This window comes from Sceloporus occidentalis, unplaced genomic scaffold (assembly GCF_023333645.1).
Source record: "Sceloporus occidentalis isolate IW3139 unplaced genomic scaffold, rSceOcc1.0.p SCAF_91, whole genome shotgun sequence".
Classification (NCBI taxonomy): Eukaryota; Metazoa; Chordata; class Lepidosauria; order Squamata; family Phrynosomatidae; genus Sceloporus; species Sceloporus occidentalis.
In genome coordinates, this window is record NW_028317071.1 from 3724152 (window position 1) to 3750274 (window position 26123).

Sequence of the window (26123 nt, forward strand, 5' to 3'; positions counted from 1 at the left end):
TATGAATAAACTCAAACCAGATAGCTTTCAAATGAAACCAGTAAAAAACCAAATACAAAATACTAATGCAATAAAAGGCAGCAGCAAAGGACTGTGTAAAGGGAGGGGGTAACACTAGCCTTCTTTCCTTCTCAAGAAGCCAGATTGCTTAAAGCCACACAAGGTCTGGGGACTAGCTAGTCTCTCCAGGGAGGGTGTTTCATTAGGCTCTGCTTCTACAGACTCCTGCCACACATACACATACACTGGTACTTGAGTGTTGAATAGAGCACACAAGCCAGAATAGGCAGGAGAAGGAGACCATCTGTCTTTCAGTCCATGAGGTGGATGAAGGTCATTTCAAGGCTCCCTTGGGAAAATACCAATTCTGAATAAAACTAAAGGTGATGCATGAATAGAAAGTTATTGAGATGACTAGCAAGACTTCGTTTTAATGCTCTTGTGCTGTCTATTCAACATTCTTGCCTGGATCCCTAAAGTGCTTTATAATCCTTATTAATGCTATTATTATTACACTGGTACCTCGGGTTACGAAATTAATTCGTTCCGCTATTCCTTTCGTAACCCGAAAATTTCGTAACCCGAAACACATTTTCCATTGAAAATAACTAATGCGTTCTATGACCTCAGACTGAACCTGCAAGTCAAAACAAAGGTACAATAGAGGCCTATTAAGCTAAGTACCCTACAATACAAGTTGCCTGAGGCACTAAAGAGCTTAAGAATGACATGCAGGTCCATTCTAAAGTTTCTAAAGGATAAAGAAAAAAAGGTTTTGACTTATCTTTGCTGGTCCTGGCATCTCAGAGTGAGGCAGGAGGAGGAGGAGGAGGAGAGGGGCAGCCAAAAAACCAAATTTAAACCAATTTAACCAATTCAACCAATTTAACCAATTTAACCAATTCAACCAATTTAACCAATTCAACCAATTTAACCAATTCAACCAATTTAACAAAGTTAACCATTTTAACAAAGTTAACAATTTTAACAACATTTTTTTTTTTAATTTGGTGTTTTTTTTTAAGGGTCCTGAGCACCTTTGCCCTTCTTGGATGACGGTTCTCCCTCTTTTGTGAAGAACTGGTCCAAGGATGTCTGCTTTTGCCGGGCCTTAAGCAGGTTCCTAAAATGGCTAAGGCAGACATTATCAAAATGGGCAATGGCATGGCTGGTGAGCACCTTCTCAGGGTGATGCTTCTCAACATAAGAAGACACATTGTGGAATTGCCGCAAAATGTCTTTAATTTCTGCCGTTGGCAAAAATGCCCCCGCCGCCTCCTCCTGCTGGCCCCTGTCAAAATGGAGCATGTCCTCATCCACGGCCGAGTGTTGCATGGCCGCCAAGGCCTTCAGGTCCTCTGTTGTCAGGTCCTCGCTGTGCTCCTCAATGAGTTCCTCCACGTCCTCGTTGTCCACGTCAAGTCCCAGGGACCTTGCAATGGAGACAATCTCAGTCACCTCTTCTTCTTCACCTGGCTCAGCACCCTCGGTCTGTGACCCTTCCAAGGAAGAAGCATCAGGCCACAGCTTCCTCCACGCAGCAATCAGGTTGCGCCTGGTGATCTCCTGCCAGGCCAAGTCCACCATCTTCAAGCACACGACGATATCAAAATGCTGCTTCCAGAACTCTCGCAGGGTCAGCTGTGTGCTCTCCGTTACATCAAAACACCGCTTGAAGAGGTGCTTGGTGTAGATCTTCTTGAAGTTGGCAATGACCTGCTGGTCCATGGGTTGCAAGAGGGAGGTCGTGTTGGGCGGCAGAAACTGGACCTTGATGAAGGAGAACTCAGCAAGGATGTCCTTTTCCAGGCCATGCGGGTGCGCAGGAGCATTGTCCAAGAGGAGGAGGCACTTCAAGGGCAAATCCTCTTCCTCCAGGTACCGCTTCACAGTCGGGGCGAAGACACTGTTGATCCACTCCACGAAAAGGAGGCGTGTGACCCATGCGCGGCCATTGGAACGCCACATCACTGGCAACCTGTCCTTTTGAATGTTGTGTGTCTTGAAGGCCCTTGGATTTTCCGAGTGGTACACCAACAGGGGCTTGATCTTACAGTCCCCGCTGGCATTTGCACACAACGCAAGTGTGAAGCGGTCCTTCATAGGCTTGTGGCCTGGCAATCTCCTCTCCTCCTGGGTGATGTAGGTGCGGCGAGGCATCTTCTTCCAGAAGAGGCCCGTCTCGTCGCAATTGAACACTTGCTGTGGGACGTAGCCTTCCTCCTCCACCATGGCCTTGAACTCGATGACAAATGCTTCGGTGGCCTGGTGGTCTGCGCTGGACGCCTCGCCGTGACGGACGACAGAGTGGATCCCGGTCCTCCTTTTGAACCTTTCAAACCAGCCACGTGAGGCTTTGAATTCCGGGGTGGCTGGCTCCTCCTGGGAAGAAGTTCCTTCGCCTGCCTCCTTGCTGGCCAGGTCTTCAAAAATGGTGGTGGCCTTCTCACAGATGACCGAGGTGGTCACAGTGTCCCCGGCTCGCTCCTTTTCTTTAATCCAGAGGAGCAGCAGGCGCTCCATCTCCTCGTGCTTTGGTGTCCTCTGCTTGGCAATCGTAGTCACGCCTTTCGCAGGAGCCACAACGGCTCTGATGGCCTCCTTCTGCTTGAGGACAGTGCCAATTGTCGAAGGGTTTCTTCCATACTCCTTGGCAATGTCCACCAAGCGCACGCCCCTCTCATGCTTGGCGATGATTTCCTTCTTGTCCTCCAAGGACAAGGGAGCCCTCTTCTTTTTGTCACCGCCGCTTTTATCTGTGGCTTTCTTGGGAGCCATAGCTCAAGCCTAAAAAGGACAAAAGGCACAGGCACTGAGCAAAAGCCACAATTGGAAACCACCCCCACCCCCAAGGTCACACTCTGTGGCCCACATCAAATCAAGGCCAAACATGCAAAACTCACATCCCACACTCTCAAATTATCACAGCCATGACCAAAGCACCCCAGAACCCAAACTCAAAGGCCAGAAACCCCAAATCTAAAAATGCAACCCCAAAGTCACACTCTCTGGCCCGCATCAAATCAAGGCCAAACATGCAAAACTCACATCCCACACTTTGAAAACATCACAGCCATGACCAAAGCACCCCAGAACCCAAACTCAAAGGCCAAAACCCCCAAATCTGAAAATGCAACCCCAAAGTCACACTCTCTGGCCCACATCAAATCAAGGCCAAACATGCAAAACTCACATCCCACACTCTCAAATCATCACAGCCATGACCAAACCACCCCAGAACCCAAACTCAAAGGCCAAAACCCCCAAATCTGAAAATGCAACCCCAAAGTCACACTCTCTGGCCCACATCAAATCAAGGCCAAACATGCAAAACTCACACCCCACACTTTGAAAACATGAGCAAAGCACCCCACCACCCCACAGCAAAAGCATGGTCACACTGTCTCACCCCACAAGAAGAAGGTAGAAATCCATCCACCTACCTGTAGAGAAATTCCTGATGGCAGGTCTTGATCCGAAGTGTACAGTCCAAAGGCAGAAAGCCAGAACAAGTCCAAAGGCAGAAAGCCAGAACAAGTCCAAAGGCAGAAAGCCAGAACAAGTCCAAAGGCAGAAAGCCAGAACAAGTCCAAAGGCAGAAAGCCAGAAAAAGTCCAAGCCTCCACTGGAACAAAGAGTTAGAGTTCAGAAGCAACTCTTCCTCTCCAGTCCACAAGGCCAGACAAGGGGGCAGATCAATGGAAGCCGGCTTTTGTTTCTGAAGCCAGGCCACCCCCCCCCAATTTCGTTAGCCAATCCAGATGATCAGCTTGATTTCTCAAGCCAATCACTACTGCTAACGAAATTCAAAATTCGCACCAAAGCTAACCCCTAACCCAGCCCCCTTAGCTAAGCTTTCCGTTAGCACTTTTCCGTTAGCCTATAGCTGCACTTTGCAGCATTTGAATTTCGCGCCGAAATGTATTTCGTAACCCGAAAAATATTTTGTAACCCGAAACAGTTTTTGCCAATCCAACTTTTTCGTATCCCGGAAATTTCGTAACCCGATCATTTCGTATCCCGAGGCACCAGTGTATTATTATTATGATGTGCCTTGAAGTGTTTGACTAAACATGTTTGGTTTTCACCAGAGCGGCTGTTTGAGGATTGGGTGAACGAGCCATATGGGGATTCTGTTTCCCAAGGACAGTGGAACAGTTGCACCTTGCTGAATGTGCCTTTCTGTTGGAACAGCTCTTCTGACACTTCTCTCTCTGCTCACCTCTCTTTCCAGGTGAAACGTGAAATTCTAATGGAGGTACTGACAAAAAGAAAAACAGTAACTGTGAACGACAAGCTGATCCTGCCATACAGCCTCAGTGAGGTGGGTGTCTTGTGCTTAGAGTCTACATTCCTAAGGAGAGCTTAGAAAGAGAAGATCCCAGAGGGCTGGCTCAATTTTCAGAATGGGATGAGAAACTTGGTTTGCTTACCATGTTTATAAACCATCCAATAACAGATCATCTAAACCCCAACAAAAGTCATTTTGAATTTGGATCCTATCTTCAAAGATGTTAGTTACTCACTCCTGGGAAAGACTGAGAAAGAGAGACAGAGAGATTGAAACTGGATGGGAGCATGGCAGGGTAACTTTTAGAAACTCTGTTACTTCCAATTTGGTGTCATCTTTTTCAGCATAAAATGGATAGGGATGGGAATCTAACAGCAACTTTAAAACTAACTGATTTTAACAAGCTTTGTTCATATTGTTTGAAAGGACTGACCGAAAACTTTGAGAAGAGAACTATGTGTCTGTGTGTTTTCACTCCCTAAACTTGCAGGCCATCACAGCTCGTGACTCCATGGCTAAGTCTCTCTACAGTGCACTCTTTGACTGGATTGTTCTGCGAATTAACCATGCGCTTCTGAACAAGAAGGACATGGAAGAGTCTGTTACGGTATGTTTCCTGGGAGGAAAAATCATCCCCCCATAAGATGCCTGGCTTGCGTCCCATGTGGAGGGTGTGTGTGAGAGAGAGAAACTGAGAAAGAGAGACAGGGAAAGAGCAACTTGGAGCATGACAAGGGTAACCTTTAGGAACTCTCTTCCTTCCTATAGGCAAATGCATTCAGCTTTGACCATGTGGTTGTCCTGCTGACTTCTTCCCTACTTTGTCCCCCTTCCCTTTTTCTTCCCACCTGACAGTGCCTATCCATTGGCGTTCTTGATATCTTTGGTTTCGAAGACTTCAAAACCAACAGTTTTGAGCAGTTCTGTATAAATTATGCAAATGAGCAGCTGCAGTATTACTTCAATCAGCACATTTTCAAGCTTGAACAGGTAAGAAGTAGAGGAAATAGGAAGGTTTCTTTGTCATCTGACCACAAATTAAATATAAGGCATGATGTTGGTCATATGTTACAGCAAAATATTGTGCTAATGACACACTGTAATTGCTGTAGGTAGAATTTCTCTGGTAGTTTATAATTTGCTAAGCGCTCCACAATCTGTTCCTCCTTTCTGAAGAATACATTTGCAACCTTTTAAAAAAAGAACCCATACAAATAAAAACCATGAGAAAAAACCAGTACAACTGGTGAAGATAACCATTGTTATCCATGCCAAATTTCTTGTTAGGAGAGGGTGTGCCAATAACAGGCCTTTGCGGTGCACAAAGTAGAGAGCAGTCTGGGGCCTCACACATCAAAATAATCCTCAACTAAGGGAGTTATGAACATTACTATCATCCTAGGACAAGAGTTGTCCTCTCTGGGACTGCAGATTTAGTGACTGCTTTCACTTGCCATTTCTGAGAATGGGCAATCACAGGCAGATTAAATGTGCCTTTAGCGTTTGCCGTGGTGGGGCAGATAGGTTATGACAGAAGGAGAAAAAGCTCTGGAACTTTCCTGAGAGATGTTAGACTGGCACTCTCTTTACTATCTTTCCGCAAGCAGGTAAAAAACCTTTTTATTCCAGCAGGCCTTTGAGAACTGGATTGTCAGAGGAAAGAGGTCTTGTACAATGTGCTAGACTGTTATTGGTGGTGGTGGTGGTTTTTAATTTGCCTAAACTGCTGATAATTTTATGGTGGATTAACTGCTTTTTTACTTTTTCATGCTGTCAGTTTTTAACTGTGTTTGTTTTAATTGTTGCAAATTGCCTTAAACTCCAGACTGGAGAAAAGGTGGGATATAAATAAAGATGATGATGATGATAACGACGATGACATTGATGCCACCTTGGATGACTTGATCATTTTTCCTCGCTTGTAGGAAGAATACCAGAGTGAAGGGATTTTGTGGCACAACATTGACTACACAGACAACGTGGCCTGTATCCATTTGATCAGCAAAAAGCCTACCGGCCTCTTCTACCTGCTAGATGAAGAAAGCAAGTAAGCTCATCTAGCTGCTGTAGTGGAGGAGAGCCCTAACAAGGGAAGAGGGAAAGGACTGGTTTATTTTGAAAGTACCTAAAGATGAAAGCAGAAAACACAGCACTAACCTTCAAGCTGAAAGCCTAGTTAGTAACTGTGGCACAAAAGGAGGATGGGGAGGCCACCAGGTGCATAGTATTCATGGAGTTAAATAGAGGCTAAAGGCAAGGTAGGAAGGGGACAGTCAGAGGAGAAGCTGAGGGAGGCATATTGCAGCTGGATCTAGCACCGCTAAAAGAGATAAAATTGGGATTAGAGTGGCAACAGGTGAAGAGCCAAATATTTGTGCCCCCTGCATATGTGGGAGGAAGGGAGGGAGGGCCTTTGGGTCCCACTCCAGCCTTTGAGTATCCTTAGAAGGTTTCTGTGCAGTCAGTTTGACTCCCCCAACCTCCTGACACACACCAAATTAGAAAGCAGGACATGGTGCTCTGTGTTTCTGTAACCTTGCTTCTGGATACATTATTTGAGGAGGGGGAGTTCATACTGTGACAAATGCTTATATTGTGGTATAACGGCTTATGCCTTGGCATTTTGCTGGGCTAAGACTCCATTGTCACTGGGAGGACTGAACCAGCCATGCTCCAGAGCAGGGGTGAGAAATTTTTGATGGTTCCAGGGCATGCGTGTCAGGTTGTTTAATAAACCAACATAAGCAGATAATGTGGAGTCACACCTGTTTCCACACAGTGCCAGCCTTAACTGTCCAGACCAGGGGTAGGCAACCTACGGCCCGCGGGCCGGATCCGGCCTGCCAAGGCCTTCCCAGCGGCCCCTGCGCAGTCTTGCCGCTGATCGCCCCGTTTTTCTGCCGCTCCTGGCGCCATTTTGTTTTTCAAAATGGCGGCCGAAGTCTTGCATGATCTCAGGATGGCAAAGGTCACGCGAGACTTCGTCGCCATTTTGAAAAACAAAATGGCGGTGCCCATCTAGGAGGCCCGGTGCAGCCCCTGGAGCACTCCAACAGGGCTCCAGGGGCTGCAGCAGGCCTGCAGCAGGCTCCACCTCGCCCTCCGCCCTCCTCCTCCTCCTCCCTAAGAGCAGGGAAAGGAGGAGAGGCAGATGGAGTGCAGAGCGAGGGAGAAAGGGAGCCAGGGAGCCACAGCCACAGCGAGGCAAGAGAGGTTGGTTCATTGGGGGAGGGGGTTAGCTGAAGCTACACAACTACTTGTGGCTTTCTGGGTTGAGCCAGTGCATGCTTGCTGCCTTTAATTTTGAATTGCATTTTAGCAATTTCCATGCCTGTAACTTTAATATTATTATGATTATTATTATTATTTACTTGCCCTTGGTTTACTTTCTGCAAAATTCCTGCTCAGCACCTTGTGCTTTTCTGGGTTGAGCCAGTGCATGCTTGCTGCCTTGAATTTTGAATTGCATTTTAGTAATTTCCATGCCTGTAACTTTAATATTATTATTATTATTATTATTATTATTTACTTGCCCTTGGTGTTCTTTCTGCAAAATTCCCTCTCAATGAGAAAGAGGAGGAGGAGGAGGAGGAGAAAGAGGAGGAGGAGGAGCATGACTTTCCAAAGTGCATTTCTGTGTATTTTTGGTGCATTTATTGCTGAAAGGTCTGCTGTAACAATGATAGTAGTGGTGAGGATGATGATGATGATGCTTCAGAGGAAGCTCCGCCCCCGGAGGATGGAAGCTCCACCCCTGGCATGTGGCTCTGCCCCTGGAGGGTGGAAGCTCCACCCTGGCATGCGGCTCCGCCCCCAGAGGGTGGAAGTTCCACCCCCAGCATGTGGCTCTGCCCCTGGGGGTTGGAAGCTCCACCCCTGGCATGCGGCTCCGCCCCCGGAGGGTGGATGCTCCACCCCTGGCTTCGGCCCCCCAGTTGTCTGAGGGACAGCAACCTGGCCCCCGGCTCAAAAAGGTTGCCTACCCCTGGTCCAGACCATATTGGTTCAGCTGCAGGTATTAATCCACTCTTCATTTTCCTCATCTATGCACCTGCATACATTGTCCCCTCCTCCGTGGTTATCAGCCTTTATGAAGGCCTTCAGTGAAACCAGTAAAGTGGTTTTTGCTTGTTTTTTAGTGCTCCCCCTCCAAAAAAAGCCAGGTTGCTGCTGTGAAGGGATATGTTTTCCAGAGTTGTGTGTGCAGCGTTGGTTGAGGGACTTAACACAGTGTCCCCATCCCATAAAGTTGTATAGTGCTGCAGGGAGGAGGGAAAATCTGTTATCTCTTATCATGGACCACAAGCATGGAAAAGTCTCTTATCTCCAATTGCCGATTAGAGACACAGGCTTTTTAGCTGCAAAGCTGTTGGACAAGATGGCCATCTTCATCTATCTGCAGGTTCCTGAACCCTACTCTGAAAGGTGTAAACTAAGGCACATGATGCATGCATGCCTGTTGTTTAAAGCTAAGTGTGGCTGGGTGTGGGACACTAGTAAGGTCCTCCCCAATATATTGTCTGCCCCTCACAGCTAGCTAGGGCTAGAATGAAAATGTGAAAAATTGTGTCAGGAGAGTGGATGGCCTATCTGAGTGCTTAAGTGTACTAATAACCAGTATAGAAATGTACTTGCTATTGCTATTGAGTAAATGAGGCCTATCTGGTCTGGCATGCTCTTCAGAGAAGGGCTGCTAGTTGCCTCAGTGCGAAGCCCACAAGGAAAACAGGAAAGTCTGTGTAATTTCAGTAAAGGACATAGACTCCATGCCTTGTTTATTGATTGTAAATTGCATGGATATATGCTTTTTAAAAACACATTTTTAGTCTAGAAAACATAGCAAGAGGGCTGCTTCTGCACTAGTAGCCACCTAAGTCTCAGCTCTGTTGAAGACAGGCTCTAACATTCTCCCCTGCTCTTGTCACTATAGCTTCCCACATGCCACCAGTGAGACACTCCTTGCCAAGTTTAAGCAGCAGCATGAGGACAACAAGTTCTTCATTGGGACACCAGTCCTGGAGCCTGCTTTTATCATCCAACACTTTGCAGGCAAAGTGAAATACCAGATCAAGGTAAAGTATGTGATTCCAGGGGCCAAAGGGAATCAGATTTGTTTACACTTTGGCAGTAAAACTGACTGAGACTAAGTGCAAGAGGAGCCTGGCTAGATCAGGCTGCCATCAATCTGGTTCAGTATTTTGGTTTCCTTGGTAGCCCACAACAGCCTCTCCCTCCTCCTTCCCCAGTACTCTACAAAGTTACATGTCCCTCTGACATCTGGCAGCCAGAGGTGGTGTATCTCCAGACATGTCATCATCAGCGGCCATAGGTGTTTTTTTGGTCAGCCTCCCTTTCTCTTCTATGAAACATGTTTAGTCCTTCTAAAAGCTATGGCTTGCATTAATTCCCTAAGTCCCAACTGGGGGAGGTCTGTGGAATCATTCAATCATATGAAGATTTTAAATTGCTTTTAAAATTTTCTTAAGGTTTTTAAATTGACTTCCTTTGGGAGCCACCTCGATTCCCACTTTGGGTGAAGAGCAACACACAAATGAAATGAATAAATAATAAAATAAATTGTGTACTCTTGGATGTTCTTTGTGGTCTCTTTCAACATGGATAGAATCCATGATTCTATGAAATCATTAGGATCCAGATAAGTGGACATTTCCCCATCTGTTCAGTGGTTCTACTCTGACTGGGACTAATAATTGGATTAAGGTTTGTTCAGGCTAACTGCCATCATGTTGTAGTGAGTTCAATAAATTCAAAGCTTTGCAAAGTTACATTTTCAGAGTAATGTTTCCTTCTAATTTCCCATAGTGGCTTAGAAGTAAAATGTTACTTGTAGAAGGGTTAAAACAGTAACCTGTTGTGCTGCTAGTTTTTTTGTTACTTTTTAAAAAAAACTTAGAGAATGATATAAAACTTGCAAAATTCTCTAAAAATGTCTTTTTTTAATCAAACTTTATTTTCATTGCATAGTACATTATACATCTTTATACCTCAACATAATATTATATAATCCCTTAATCGCCTCTTTTTCTTTCACATTACTATTTACATTGAATTATGTTTCTTTTAACCTACTTCCTTTCCCTTTATGACCGGAATTATCCAAACAGATTTTTTCTCTCCATCATCATTTCCTTTCTTGTGACTTATATTCCATTAGAAGTCCTTATACCTTACCTCCCACGCATCAAATTCACTTAAATTACAATGATTATAATATTTCTTCTTCGTGGTCTCTGCGAATCATACAAATGGGTTTTACTGCGCCTGCGCAGTGCTGTTCGGAAACTTCTGGAATCACTGGGCAAAGTTTACTTTGCAACATATAGAAACTTTTTGGCGGTAACTCCGCCCACCCGTTATAAGGCCCCTGCCTTCCCGCTCTTTCCCCAGTTCCTTTTTTCCGCCGCGCTAGCTGCTTCAGCGAACTTCGCTCGCTTTAGCTTGCATTTGGAATCACTTTCGTTTTTGACCTCGGACCGTCTCTTGACCATTCTTTGTCTCCCGCCCCTGGTAACTTCGAACTCTCGGACTGCTGACCTCGTTTCTGGACTTTCCCTTTCAACTTGTTGACTTCGGAAAATGCCTGCTCCATTTAAGAAGTGTGATGTCTGCAGGGGCAAGGTGCCCATCCAGGACCCTCACTCCTCCTGCCTCCTCTGCTTGGGCAAGGAACATGACACGAAGGCTTGCCCGCTCTGCAAGTCCCTCTCATCCCAGGCTCGCAAGAACCGTGACTCCAGGCTGACTTCGGCAATCGCTCTGGGCAAGGTTCACGAGGGAGGCCCCCCGTCCATCATCGGCTTCTTCAGCTCCGCCGGCTGCCTCATCTTCCCGGGCGAGTGTCTCCAAGCGTGGTGTCTGCCCCACCGATGGCAGGTCCGTCCACCACCTCCGATGTGGCCCGTGGTTCACGAAAACCCAGTGCCACCGACAAGCCCTCCAAACACCCCCACAAACAGTCGGGGTCTGAGGGTACCGAGCCCAAGTAAAAGCCCGGGAGGAAGCTGTCCCCGGAGGGCTCGCGTGTGAAGGAGGGTGCGGAGGCCTCGTTGGTCCCGACTCCATCCTCCAAGGCCTCTTCGAAGCCATCTCGACACGCCTCCGAGCGGCCCGAGTCGGGTGCATTCTCGTCAGGAAAGACTGCACCGGTGGAAAAGGCTAAGACATCTAAGCCTCAATCCACAAGAGCTGCCGTCCTGTTGGACCTGCCGGACAACCCGTTCTTCCCTCCCGAGGATCGGGTCGAGACACCACGGTCGTCCAAGAAGAGGCACCATAAAGACGCAGCTGAGGGCTCTGCACCAAAGAAGCCTAAGTCTTCGAAGGACCACGCCGGGTCGGAGGTCTCCTCCAAAGGGAAGGAGCACGCTTCTCACAAGCAGCGCTCCCCGGCGAAGAAGGTTCCAACACCAACCTCTTCGCGCCCCGATGGCTCGTCCACCTCGCATGCAGCCACTGTCCTGGGCACCCTGCTACCGTCGACGGTCGACTTTGCCCGCGCCGATGAGTTGCCAACTGAGCTCCCTCGGAGATTGTCACCTTCGCCTTCCACCCACTCGGAGGTCGACGAACCGACGGAGAGGGACACTGACATGTTTTTCGACCCCGATTCCGGGAGATACTACATGTCAGTGCCGAGGGAGACTGCCTTCAGGGAGTTCACCCGGCTCAACCTACGCCCGGTGGCCCCCCAAGATGACGAGCCTGCCCCTTCCCATGCGACGGCCTCAGCCTCTGCACCGCGTCGGTCTCCCACAGAGCTACCGCCCTTGCAGATCCCAGTGCGCTCGGCAACTCGAGTCAGGGTCCCGGACATCCCGCTTACCTCTGACACCGACTCTGAAGGGGAACCCTTGCTGCCGTCGGGAGAGCCTTCCGACGACGATGACACCTCCATCCAGGCGTCTCCACAACGGATGCACCACCCGGAGCCTTCCTCCCCCCCGGATGATGTGCGCTCCTTTAACGAGCGCATCATTAAGATGGCAAGGGCCCTGGACATTGAGCTCTCCTACCCCGAGGAGGAGGCTCGGGATCCTGTGGAACGTCGGGTGCATGGCCGGGTGCCCACACCCCCCTCCATCCCGTTGCTGCCCTCCATTGAGTCCATCGTCCGGAGGTCGTGGGATGCGCCAGCTTCACTCGTTGGATCCTCGAGGAAGATCGAGTCCCTCTACCGGATCTCCCCTTCGAGCTGCTCTTGGTTGGCCGATCACCCCAAGCAGAACTCGGCAATTGTAGAAGGGGCGCAGCAGGGCTTCGTCCCCAAGCAGGCAACTTCCCCAGTCGACCGGGAAGCAAAAAAGGTAGATGGTCTGGCCAAGAAGGCCTACTCGGCGGCAGCCCTCGCAGTCAAGGCCATCAACTACAACGCCTGCATGGGGGCGTACATCCAGACACTCATGGAAGGGATCTCGCCACTCGTCCCGGACGTCCCAGACGAGACCCAGCGACACCTGGTAGAGATCCGTGATGAGGCCCATTCGATCGGCAGCTGGCTCATCACTGCCTCCAGGAATGTGGCTGACTGTGCAGGACGGGCGATGTCGGCTTCGTTGGCTCTGCGCCGGCATGCGTGGCTGAGGGGTTTGGACCTCAATGCCAACGTCAAGTCAGCCATAGAGGACATGCCCCTGGATGGTAGCGGCCTCTTCCACGCCGAGACCGACGAGCGTCTGAACCGTAAGTTCAGAATGAAGGCGGCGGCGAAGAAGCACGGGATGTCGTCGGCTCCCATCTCGCCCTTCAGAAAGAGGCAGCGCCCGTGGCAGCCGCAAGCTCAGTCACAGGGGTCCTTTCAACAAGACCGTCAACCCCAGCAGCAGGGCTCCCAGAGACGCCGGTACCCCTCTCAGTCCTCCTCCTCCTCTGGCCGTCGCAACTTTCCTTCCCGGTACCGAAAGTCCCGCCGGCAGGATACCGACCAGGGGAAGAAGAGAGCCTGAAGGGTTGCAGCGCGCTTCGTCTCTCCTTCCCTTTTCTTTTTGGACATTTTGAGGCCCTTTGTTAACACCTGGGCCTCTATAACATCGGACTCATGGGTCCTCACCATCGTCCGTAGGGTTTATGCCCTCGAGTTCCAAGAGCTCCCCCCAACTGGAGCCTTCATGTCCACTCCCCCCTCGGACACCCTTCTCGACGAAGTGCGCACTTTGCTGGACAAGGGAGCAATCTCCCCTTTATCACCTGACCAGTCCTCCAGGGCCTTTTTCTCCAGGTACTTCACTGTACCGAACGCAGATGGGGGCATCAGACCAATCTTGGATCTGAGGGAACTCAACCTTTTTCTTGAATACCGTCGGTTCCGGATGGTCACCTTGGCTTCTATTCTGCCGCTCCTCCACCAGGGCCTGTGGTTCGCGACGGTCGACTTGAAGGATGCCTACTTCCACATCGGAATTCGGGAGTCCCACCGGAGATTCCTCGCCTTCGCCGTCGGCTCCACCGCGTACCACTACAACGTGCTCCCCTTTGGCCTTGCCACGGCCCCGAGGGTCTTCACGAAGTGTATGGCCCCGGTGGTGGCATACCTTCATCAGAGGGGCTACAGAGTCTTCCCATACCTGGACGACTGGTTGTTTGCCGTCGATTCACAGCACGAGCTCTGAGAGGCGGTCTCATTCGCCTTGCACCTTTTGGACTCTCTCGGACTGGTCGTCAACGAAGAGAAATCCCACTTCACTCCGACCAGACAGGCCAAGTTCATCGGAGCCATCCTCGACTCCGACAGATGCTCCGCCTTTCTCCCTCCGGACCGTTTCCAGGCGTTGGTAGCATCGTTGAGGCCTTGCACCTCTCCCAGAAGAGTCTGCTTTCCACATGTGCCAGGACATTGTGTTGCCTACTCTCGCATCCAACCCGACTTCAGATGCGGAGCGAAGCCTGCACTCTCTTGATGTCAGGAGAGCACTGGCTTTTTACTTGGACAGAAGTGCTGCCTCCCGTCGCTCCGAAAGACTCTTCCAGTGCTACTCGGAGCCGAAGAAGGGGTTGCCTGTGTCTCCGCAGAGGTTTTCCAAATGGGTGGCCGGTACCATCCACCTCTGCTATGAACTTTTGGGCAAACCTCTCCCGAGCAGGGTTCGGTCTCACTCCACACGGGCAATGTCAGCATCCTCTGCATTCCTGTCGGGGATTTCCTTGGAGGATGTCTGCAAGGCTGCTGTCTGGTCCCAACCTCTGACTTTTATAAAGCACTATAGGTTGGACACCAGAGCCATCCGAGACGCAGCTTTCGGGAGGGCTGTGTTGGTTTCAGGTTTGCATTGATTGCACTACTGAGCGTTTGTGTTTCAGCACTTATGTACAGATGTCACTGTTTTCAATTTGTCCATTGTTGATTTGCACAATTTCTATGGGACTGGTCTTGCACGACCTCTTGTTCCCTTCTCAGGTTTAGCAATGTTATTGCTATGTTTGGTTTGTCCATCAGCAAAAAGGCTGACTCTTTTTATGGTTCAAGGTGTTTATTGTTCCAATAAATATGCCTTTGGTTTACCATAGCTTTGGTCTCAGGACACTCCCTCCGCCGCATACCTAAGCTTGTCAGTCTAAACCCATTTGTATGATTCGCAGAGACCACGAAGAAGAAGGACAGGTTGCTTACCTGTAACAGTATTTCTTCGAGTGGTCATCTGCGAATACATACAAATCCCACCCATCCATCCCCTCAGTGTCCTGCTCTTATTGGCTCTTTCCATCGCCTGCTTGGCGGAAAAAATTGCGGAACTGGGGAAAGAGCGGGAAGGCAGGGGCCTTATAACGGGTGGGCGGAGTTACCGCCAAAAAGTTTCTATATGTTGCAAAGTAAACTTTGCCCAGTGATTCCAGAAGTTTCCGAACAGCACTGCGCAGGCGCAATAAAACCCATTTGTATGTATTCGCAGATGACCACTTGAAGAAATACTGTTACAGGTAAGCAACCTGTCCATACTAGAGGTAGAGTTACAAATATAATCAATATATTAAATAATATTTCTCCCTCTTTAGTGTATTTTCTAAAAATGTCTTTAAAAGATCATAGAATCATAAAATCATAGAGTTGGAAGAGACCACAAGGGCCATCCAGTCCAACCCCCTGCCATGCGGGAAATCCAAACCAAAGCATTCCTGACAGATGGCCATCCAACCTCTGTTTAAAGACCTCCAAAGAAGGAGACTCCACTACACTCTGAGGAAGGAGTGTCTTCCTCTGTCGAACAGCCCTTACTCTCAGGAGGTTCCTTCTAATGTTGAGCTGGAATCTCTTTTCCTGGAGCTTGCGTCCATTCTTCTGTTCTCTGGAGCAGCAGAAAACAAACTTGCTCCCTCCTCAATATGACATCCCTTCAAATATTTAAACAGGGCTATCATATCACCTCTCAACCTTCTCTTCTCCAGGCTAAACATCCCCAGCTCCCTGAGTCTTTCCTCATAGGGCTTCATGGTTTCCAGACCCTTCACCATTTTAGTCGCTCTCCTTTGGACACATGGCTACAGTTTCTCCACATCCTTTTTAAATTGTGATGCCCAGAACTGGACACAATATTCCAGGTGGGGCCTGACCAAAGCACAATATAGTGGCTGTATTAATTTTCTTGATCTAGACACTATACTTCTATTGATGCAGCCTAGAATCACATTGGCCTTTTTAGCTGCTGCGTCGCACTGTTGACTCATGTTCAACTTGTGGTCTACTTGGACTCCCAGATCCCTTTCACATGTAGTTTCATTCAGCCAGGTGTCGCCCATCCTGTATCTGTGCATTTCACTTTTCCGCCCTAAGTGCAGTACCTTACATTTCTCCATGTTGAATTTCATTTTGCTAGCTTTGGCCCAGCTTTCTAGTCTATTCAGGTCATCTTGAATTTTGATCCTGTCCTCTGTAGTATTAACTACTCCCCCTAGTTTGGTGTCATCTGCAAATTTGATAAGTATGCCCCCAATTTTGTCCTCCAAGTCATTGATCATGTTCAAAAGTAACTAGAAGGCATTATTCATTACACCAAAAGTAATTTTGCTCACATTTCTTTTGAATTCTAACTTTGTTACATCCTCATTTCTTCTAACATGTACTTGCACTACTTGTAACTCCTTCTTTCTAAGCTTTGCATAATTAGTTGCATGGGATACATGAAGAATTCCTGCCTCTTTTCTGGCTCAAACCTGCAACTGGGCGGCTCCACTGGGTAGCTCCAAATTCCAGCATTATTTGAAGTCAGGAGAGGAAGCAATCAGGTTCCTTGTCAAAAAGCTGCTGGATCTGTCCACTTCCTCTGTGTCCCTGAGCCCCTAACCCTTTGCTGTGTTTCTGTGGCTCTTCCCTTCAGGATTTCAGGGAAAAGAACATGGATTACATGAGGCCAGATATTGTTGCCCTGCTGAGGGGCAGTGACAGTGCGTATGTGCGTGAACTCATTGGGATGGACCCTGTGGCTGTTTTCCGGTGGGCCACCCTGCGCGCAGCCATCCGGGCCATGGCTGTTTTTGCAGAAGCTGGTCGCCAGAGAGCACAGAAAACAGCAGGTGAGCAAGTGTGAAGAGTGGCAGTGACAGGAGACCCAAGGGGAGGGATCAGGGTTTATCAGGGGAGCCAACTGCTCTGTGTGCATAGAGAAAGCCCCCGGTTTGATCCCCAACCTCTTCAGATAGGAGGTCTTCCAGGCATTTGGGACTGCAGCTCACATAGTTCCTTGCCACCGGTCATGCTGATCTGCAGCTGTTAGGAGGTGAGGTCTAAAGCATCTTGAAGGCCAACATTTCCACATCTTTAAGTTAGAAGAACTTAGGATACTAGGTGACAGGAGATGCCTTTGTCTGCTGGACAGCAGCTGGGTGTCAGAGAAGGCAATACTGATCTCAGCGGTCCAGGAGGCTGATCATAAATAAAGTGGTTCCTGCCTCTCACCTTACCTGTTCATGTGATGTCATCGCAGTGGGAGCCACTGAGACTGGAAAAAGCAAGGCCCAGGCTCTGAGCAGATTAATGCAGGACTTCACATAGCCCTGTAGCTGAATCTAAAAGCAACACAGAATCTCCCAACATCAAGTGCTAACAGTTCTTTGTTTTGGCTCCCCTCTTCTCAAGTAGGAGTGGTACGACATGGACCAAGGATACCCCTGGGGGATCTCCAGCAAGCCAACAGTCCAATTGAGAGAGTTTATCGGTAGGAGACACATTTACACTCCCCCTCCCCCATTTCTGTTTTATTTATATCTAACTTTCTTGTGCCATGCCCTTTGATTAGGAAATGAGATTTTGCATTGGCATTGCTTCTGGGTTTGCTTTTTGTATTACAGCAGCTGCTTTGAAGTTCTGTTTGTTTATTAAATATTTATTTGATGCCTTTTCAGAATTAGTACTTAAAACAATAAGAGTTGCAATAAAAAAAATGCCCCATCACCCTAGGGAAAAGTTCTGTTTGGAAAGACTAGCTGGTAAGATAGAGAATACAAGAACAATGTTATGATAGTGTTTGTGTGAAGGGACTAAGAGTTCCCATTCCAAAGACATGCCCGCTACCTACATTACAAAAGCTGGCTTGGCAGTTTTGCTGCTGTGTCTGGATGAGAACCACTTCTCCTTTCCCTCCGCTGCTTGTTTAAATAATCTAAGCTTTTAGAAAGACTGCACAGATAAATAAATTCTGTAAGTTGTACAGCGTCTAGGTTAAACGGTGATCACATACATACCATTTTCTTTTTCCCTAGCTAGGGTTTGAGTTATGGGGGTGGAGGACAAGCCTTTAATAAAACCCATCAGCCCCAGCTCCTGATTTCACCCAATTTTAATCAGATCAGATCCCCCCGCCCACTTTTATGTTTTTCAAAGTCGCCAACCAGGATGTCATCACAGAAGTGAGAAGGTTGGGGCTGTGACCATGTGTTAGTGCAGTGGTTTTCAACAGTTGGCCCTCCAGATGTTCTGGCCTACAGCTCACAGAAGACCCAGCCAGTATGGCCAGTGTGCGGAGATTTGGGGAGCTGAAGTTCAAAGCATCTGGATGGGCTGAGTGTAAGAACCCCTCTTCTTCTTTTGTGGAGTTTTCTGTTGCCTTAGTGCCATTGACAGATCTTTTTTTAAAAAAAAACCCAATAACTTAGACAAAACCAATGAGTTTTGAGTTGATTAATCACTGAAATCTGCATAACACTCTATGTGAGTAAAGCATTTGTTCTATTTAAAAGTTTTCTTCCTTTTGGTTTTAGAGGTTTTAGAAGGCAGCATCCTGTGAGAAAGGCATTAAATAAGTGTCATCTGATGGATGTTCATAGTCTCTTAAAAGGGAGTCAGAGTGAATAATCTAACCAATCAATGGGTCACATTTAAGTACCTGTACCTTCTAGACATACAGTTTGTTTTTGCTGCTTCTTTGATTTCCTTTGTGCTCCTTTTTAGCATGCCACATTGTTCCCAGGGTGCTCAGGAACACAATTCTAGTTGCTTATGGAGTGTGTGGAGGAGGAAGAGGAGGTGCTGGGAGGATGTGCCTGGCCCCCTTGCCCTCTCCTGTCAGCGCTGCTCTCTTTATTTATTTAGCATCTCTGCATGTTCCCCTTTTTGCAGCTGCTCAGTGCTTGATTTCTCATTTGATTGCTCTGAGGATTTTGATATAAACGCTTTTGAAGACATCATTGCTTCATATGAAAGAAAGAAGTAAGTTGTGGGGGGAGTCAGTGTGTTGTCGTTGCCCAGGGAGGCCACAGTCCTGGGCAGAGAGACCTTCTGGGCTTGACAGGTGTAGAAAACCAGAATTTCAATGGTTAAGATTTTAAAAGGAGACACTTCTGTTGTAACTTCAGGAACTGAAGCTCACAGTTGTTCTATTCTCAAACAATCTATTCCAGCCATTAAGAGCTGTAGTGTTCCCTTGTCCTGAGTTGTCTTGGCAATGCAAAGCTCTAACTGGGCTACAGAATGTTTAGAGGAATTGTGGGCACTGTGGAAAAACCAAACGATCCATTGGCCACTGATGCCATCTCAGAAAGAAACAAAAATATTCCTCTGCCCAGGAATGACCTTTACACATCTGTTGTCTTCCTTCCTTCCTTTCTTCCTTCCTTCCTTCCTTCCTTCCTTCCTTCCTTCCTTCCTTCCTTCCATCCTTCTTCCTTCCTTGGTTTCTGGAGGGTAGCAAAGGTAAGTTCTTTCTACCAAGGCAAGCTTTGTTGTGGTAAAGCTTGGTGATGCCAGTCAGTTAGGGGATCTTTCCAGGCTGACTTTGAGAGTTTAACATGGCACTGAGACACTGAAAATGCTGAATGAAGATAATGGCAGCATTGCTTTTTCAGAATGCTTCCAAAATTCAAGACTACAGCCTGGATCTCCCAAGTCCCAGCTCAATGCTCTGACCCAGAAGAGGGCCCTCTACCAGTTGTTGGGCAGCAACAGCTCTCACGAGCCCTGGTCAGCATAGTTAGCTATGATCATTGCGGAATAGCGGTCTATAAATAAAACTTATTATTATTATTATTATTATTATTATTATTATTATTATTATTGATGAGGGATACTGGGAACTGAAATTCAGACACACCTAGAGGACCATTCTGTGCTCGTCCTTTGCTTTAACCATCTTGGTTCCCAGGCAGTATGTTGCAACCAGTTTGTATAGACCCAGGCACATGGGGCCACTGGATGAGCAGGCTGTAGATCGAAATATCATACCAGAAAAGTTTTTAAAAATAATTTATTAATTTGATACCTGAATGACAGTAATTTGTCGTGCATCCTCACAGCCTTTTTTGTCATAGTGTCTGGGTTAATATAATTAGAAGGCATGCAGGTGGGTAGGGCCCTTTACTACTTTCCAAAACGTGTGCTTTGGCTTAGCAGAAGTATATCCTGGTGTTTCACCCTTTGCCCCAAAGGTAGGCAGCCATGGCTCCCCATCCATGGTTTTTTAATGGCCTGCGTCTCCCCTGCACCCTAGCCAGTCAGGGGAACTGGGGGGATTAGTTAGTCACATTCTTCAAACAATCTCAGTAAACACAGCTGTTGTTTCCTGTGTTCCCCAAACAACAAAACAAGAATGCATCTTCCATCACAGCCACACCTCTTCCCCATTTTGCAACTACTGTGTTTTAGGACAAAGTCAGCTGGAGAAAAGACTACCCTTCTGTCATATTTAGGGCATGAAAGACAATGAAGGGTCCTCCTCTTGTTTAACCCCTGGTGATTCTCTTTCATGGCTTTCTCATTCTGTCTGTGTGTGTGCCTTGTGTTGTGTTATGTGTGTGTCCATCCTGTCTCAGGGACTTGCATGAACAAATAGTCAGGAGTATCAAGGGACTGCCCTGGCAGGGTGAAGATCCCCGCAAGCTCCTGAAGTCACTCAGCCGGTTTCAGCCGCCCTGTTGCTACTTCCTGTGAGTTTTGGGGTGCGGTGAGCAAGGGGTTCAGGCTTGCTTTGCTTTGCAAAATTGGATAGAGCAGAATCTCTGTGGATCAGACAATGCAGAGCCAAGCAAACATCTGCAACTCTTCTTGCGCTTGTATTGCATCCTTGTTGTAATGTGAGGGGGGCTCACTTCCACCATTTCAGGAGTTGGAGTATATTTTTCTTGTGAAGAAAATGTAGAAATGTTCCAGTGGGTTTCTGAACTCCAGAGAGCACCTGATGAGCATGAGGGGGCTCATTTAGGCTGTGCCTTTTGGCTTGCGGTGAGCCCTGTTTACCCACAGAAACTGAGCAGGTGGCAGGGGCATCCATGTTGGCTTGGCTTCTCTGTCTATCTGCTCTTTGTCATCCCTTCCAGCACATCCAGAGTTTTCACAGGAGTGTTGGATTCCTCACTCTTTTGAACTGCATTTTAAGGGGGGGGAGCAACTTCAGGGATATCTTCTCAACAGTGAAGGACACCTTTCTCACACACACATATACACACACTCTCTCAGTTTTGGTGGAAGCAAGAGATGGCCATGCCCTGCCTTTCTGTGAGCCATATGAGTACAGCTTTGTACAATTACTATTTGGGGAGCTATAACTCCTAAGGATTCTGGGAGTCATAGCCCAATAAAAGAGTGGCAAGGGGTAGGTGTCCCTTTCTTTTGCACTGAGAAAGGGAAAAACAGCAGGGCTTTCTTCCTCCTGCTGCTCAACAGAGATCCCTTACATTTTTACTTCCTTATTTCAAAAATGTGTATTGCCCACCATCATCTATATCTCATGATTCTCAAGGCAGCTTACAAATGTAAGTCGCAGGCCTCTGAATTTTTAAAAAAATGTTGAAAATTGGGGTTGATTTTCAGTGAACTGCTTTCAAGCTCTGTGTATGTGCCCCCCCCCCCCCCAAAGCCTATGTGTGCACCTCTTCAGTTGTGCTGACCACACTAAACATCTGATTCTTCCTGTTTGCCCAAAATGCACCCCAGCTGGGCTTCCGCTATTCAGGCACATTTTGGATTTGTGGAGACATGCACATAGGACTGTGCTAAGCTGGCTTGGACTGTACCAGATATGTCTATTTATGACCTGTCTGCTCTTATAATGTCAGTTGCCCCAAGTCTTGGCGCCAAAGTGGGGCGATGCTTTCTTTGCCATGCTGCCTGGGAATCTGTTCAGCCCAAGGTATGAGGACTTAAACCTGGATCCTTCAGCATGTAGAACCAATTGCAATCCCCTCCTCCAGTAATGTTTTAATAGAATGAGTCCAGATACTCCCTTTGGAGGCATATCTCTCATGGGAATGTTGCTGGCTGATTTTTCCAACATAGGAATGAGATGATACCAAAGAAATGGACTGCCCCTATAAGGCTGCCTATTGCTTGGGGGCATGTAGGCTTTTAGTTTCTGGTGAGGGTGTTGCTTGTACTGGAAACATCTGGCTCCAGCCTTCTGGATAAGGTGCTCCGATGGGAAGCTCAACAAGGAGAGTATAAGCACAACTATTCCCTCAATTTGGTACTCCCCAGCAAAGCAATGGACATTGAAAGGCATACCATATTAGATGCAGGGCCCGATATACAGCCATCCTGACTTGGTACCCTAGTCTCCAGGAATTCATCTAATCCCCTCTCAAAATGGTTGTGCCTAATAGGGCTGTGTGGCAGTGCCCAGTCTCGATCCATCTGCCATCGAAACTGGTATTAGAGGATGGGGTAAACCAGACGTTGTTTTCATGATACTATTTTTGTTTATAGTGCTGGGAAATGGGAGTCCTGTTTCTCTCACACTACCAACCTAGTCTATGGCTTTATTGATTTTTTTCTTTTATTTCTTTAAAAGTCTGAAATTCCAACTGATTTTTCTTAAAAGAGCTGGAACTTAAAGAAAAACAAGAATAAAACACCCAACAAAACTGCAGGAGTTGGCAACAGGGGCACTTAGTAGCACAGTTGCAAAATCAATGATGTTCCACTGCCTTCAGCATCCTCACTCCCCTCCCCCAGCCATTTCAAATCGCTGATCCATCACTTTGCTCTGGCTTGCTTGGCTTGATTTAATTGGCAAGGAGTAGCTTTGCTGAACTAACAAAATTGCAACCCCTGGAGCATTTTATTTCTCCTGTAATGCTTAATGTTTCCACAGGAAAAGCAGAAGTACTAAACAAAAGCAGATCATCCCAAAGGTAAGCGTTACTACTTCACAGATAAATATTCGGCAGCAAGCATGTTTGTGATTTTTTTTTAAATGTCCTGCAAAATACATATACACCACAAAATAGGCTAACTTAGGCCCATTACAGACGGGCATGAAGTATGGACTGGGTCCGTACTAGGGTTAGAAAGGGGTGTCCCTTCCGGACGCCCCTAACCCTAATATGGACCGAGTCCATACAAAATGGCGGCACCCATTCCACACGGGGGCCGCCATCTTGACGTAGCAGACGCTTTGCGTCCGCACGTCACGCAACCCATATGACGCTGCGAGTGCTCCATTGGCGCCTTGTGGCGTCATAACTGCGCCGCAAAGAGAAGCACCATTTTGGTGCTTCTTATTTGCAGCGGGGAGGAGCCACGTGGTTTGGATGCTGGGGCTCCTCCACGCTGCAACCGGCAGTGGCGCGAGACCGCCCGTTTTGGGCGGTCTGTAATGCGCCATAGTTCCAGGAGACTCAAAATCTTGTCCAGTGTCTCCAGTTATACACAAAACACACAACTCAGTGTGTTGATCTTTGACCATACTCAATTTTTTACAGTTGGCCCTCCACATTTGTGGCTTTGATTTTTGCAGATTTGATTATTCACAGATTGATTGTTCACAGATTGTCTCTAGGTCCTCCAGCATGACTTCTCTAGGCATTTTTAGGGCCTGCAGTCAATTCTCTGGTCAGCTTCCAGAAGATGTTGATCATGGAGTTGCACTAGAGGACCTATAGATTCCTAGAGAGGTGTTTTCTCAGGTTAAAAAAATGTGTTTTTATTTGTGCTTTTCCCACCTTCATGGGGGTCCTGCACCCCTAACCCCAGCAAATGTGGATGACCACTGTACATACACACAGCTGAGAGATTCAGAAGAATACCAGGTAGAGAAGAGAGAGGGTGGGTGTTAGGTACATCTGCAAACACAGCACTCAAGCTTGCAGAATGTGAAGTTCTGGACTTTTGTAAAAAAGAATATAGTTGATTATGTTAGCGGAAGGAAGGTAAAGTATGGTTATGCATGTGATATAAATATACATAATAAGGTAAGTTATCTCTTTGGAGCAGGATGAAACCATGGAAGATTGGGGATGACAGAGGATTGGCTGAGTGCTTCGATAGGTTTTGACAAAGACTGGTGTGTCAGAGCGGGAGGTATGAGTCAGCCAGGGCTAAGACTTACATTTCAAACTGGCTTCAGGCCAGGATACAGAGTGGAGACTGCCATGGTCGCCTTGGTCAATGATCTCCATCTGTGCATCGTCAGGGGAAGTGTGGCCCTGTTGGTGTTCTTAGACCTCTCAGCAGCTTCGATGCCATAGACCATGGTTTCCTTCTGGAACGCCTAAGAGAGTTAGGAATTGGGGGCACTGCTTTGCAGTGGTTCCGGTCCTATCTGTCGGGCAGATTCCAGATAGTGTCGCTTGGTGAAAGTTGCTCTGCCAACAGGGAGCTCAAATCGGGTGTCCCTCAAGGCGCGATACTGTCGCCAATGCTCTTCAACATTTACACGAAGCTGCTGGGTGAGATCATCCGGAGACATGGAGCGGGGTGTTATCAGTATGCTGATGACACCCAAATTTGTTTCTCCATGTCTTGGACTGCTTCAGTAACCAAGAATGGCATCTCTCCTCTGAATGACTGTCTGAAGTCAGTAATGGATTGGATGAGAGAAAATAGACTTAAATTGAATCCATATAAAACGGAGGTACTCGCTATAGGCAATCCTAATCCGGAAATGGTGATAAGCTCTCCAGTACTGGACGGGGTCACACTTCCCCTAAAGGACTGTGTTCGTAGCTTGGGGGTGCTCCTTGCTTCACCTGTCGTCGCAGGTTGACGCGACAGCCAGGAGTGCCTGTTATCAGCTTCGGCTGATACGCCAGTTACGCCCCTTCCTGGAATGGGAAAACCTTGAAACGGTTGTACATTCGCTGGTAACCTCTCGTCTCGATTTTTTGCAATGCACTCTACATGGGGCAACCCTTATGCCATGTTTGGAAGCTACAACTGGTCCAAAACATGGCAGCCAGATTGGTGACTGGGAGTTCCAAGTTTGATTCTATCACACCTATCTTAAAATCCCTACACTGGCTGCCTATTAGCTTCCGGGCACAGTATAAGGTGTTGGTTATTACCTAAAAGCCCTACATGGCCTGGGTCCAGTTTACCTGAGGGAATGCCTCCTCCCATATAATCCTTCCTGCACTCTCAGGTCCTCAGGGAAGAACCTACTACAGTCACAGAGAACTAGACTAGTGACTACCTCCCAGAGGACATTTGCTGCTGCTGCTCCAAAAATCTGTAAAGATCTGCCGGATGAGATCTGCCAACTAACATCTTTCGAGGCCTTTAAGAAGGCAATAAAAACAGATCTCTTCCGGCGGGCCTTCCCAAATTGATCCCCTAATTTCACTCTCCGTGTGCCTCAATTGTTTCTCTTCGGACCAATTTGAATACTTTTGATATTATTGTTTTCTCTTTTTATATGCTGTTACCCGCCTTGATCCAACACAGGGAAAGGCAGGTTATAAATAAATACTATTATTATTATTATTATTATTATTATTACATTCAGTTGGGGATGGAAATTAGAATTAGTTGGTTAGGGGAAAGATAGTGAAGACTGGAGTGAAATGGGAGATGAAGGAGTTTATGTTTTGCGTCAGTTAGGACAGCTACTTAGGTTCAGCTAAGATTATGAAGAGACAGGGAAAGAGTTAGTGGGATGTGCTGGAGTCAAGATTTGGAAGACCTAAATAACAAGTAACAATAGCAACTAAGCCTTGAAATTCCATAAACATTAGCTTTTGCACACCAAATCATGTTTAACTACATGTTGAACTTTTGTTTAATCAATTATTTTTATATTACAGTATACACATGTGCCTCTAGGAACCTTACAAATAATGCCTGTGAAGTGGTTGAGTTTTGACACATGGTGTCTGAGTAACAGCACGTCAGCAAGGGTGGTAGTAACTTTGGTGCCATAGCAGCAGGATAAGTGGAGGTCCCGATATGGACCAACTGAGAATATCAGTTTCTTTTCAAACAAAACACTAGCTCTTTATGAAACATTACCAAAAACATACTCAGGTAGTCAGAACTGATGAAAAGCAGAGAGGAGGGCAACTAGTTTGTCAAAATTGTAGCTCTTGACCATTCTCTCCAATTGTTCACTTGCCCTCATCCTTACCACCTTTGCTGGCAACAAAACAGCCACACACAGCAAGCATATGAGTGGGCACAAAT

At 47.3% G+C, this 26123-nt stretch overlaps 1 protein-coding gene across 7 annotated transcripts in view; it reads left to right on the plus strand.

The window, feature by feature from the left end:
- LOC149284571 (unconventional myosin-IXb-like) overlaps positions 1 to 26123 on the plus strand; it is a 96967-nt gene that overhangs the window by 31936 nt on the left and 38908 nt on the right. For 6 of the 7 annotated variants that reach the window (XM_089496585.1, XM_089496584.1, XM_089496583.1 and 3 more), the window contains exons 8-16: positions 4235 to 4324; positions 4782 to 4898; positions 5147 to 5281; positions 6217 to 6338; positions 9222 to 9363; positions 16618 to 16813; positions 17379 to 17454; positions 18855 to 18944; positions 22819 to 22858. In XM_089496585.1, the coding sequence (XP_089352711.1) occupies positions 4235 to 4324; positions 4782 to 4898; positions 5147 to 5281; positions 6217 to 6338; positions 9222 to 9363; positions 16618 to 16813; positions 17379 to 17454; positions 18855 to 18944; positions 22819 to 22858 (1008 nt within the window). The remainder of the gene's footprint in view (positions 1 to 4234; positions 4325 to 4781; positions 4899 to 5146; positions 5282 to 6216; positions 6339 to 9221; positions 9364 to 16617; positions 16814 to 17378; positions 17455 to 18854; positions 18945 to 22818; positions 22859 to 26123) is intronic. The other variant, XM_089496582.1, reaches the window with a different exon arrangement.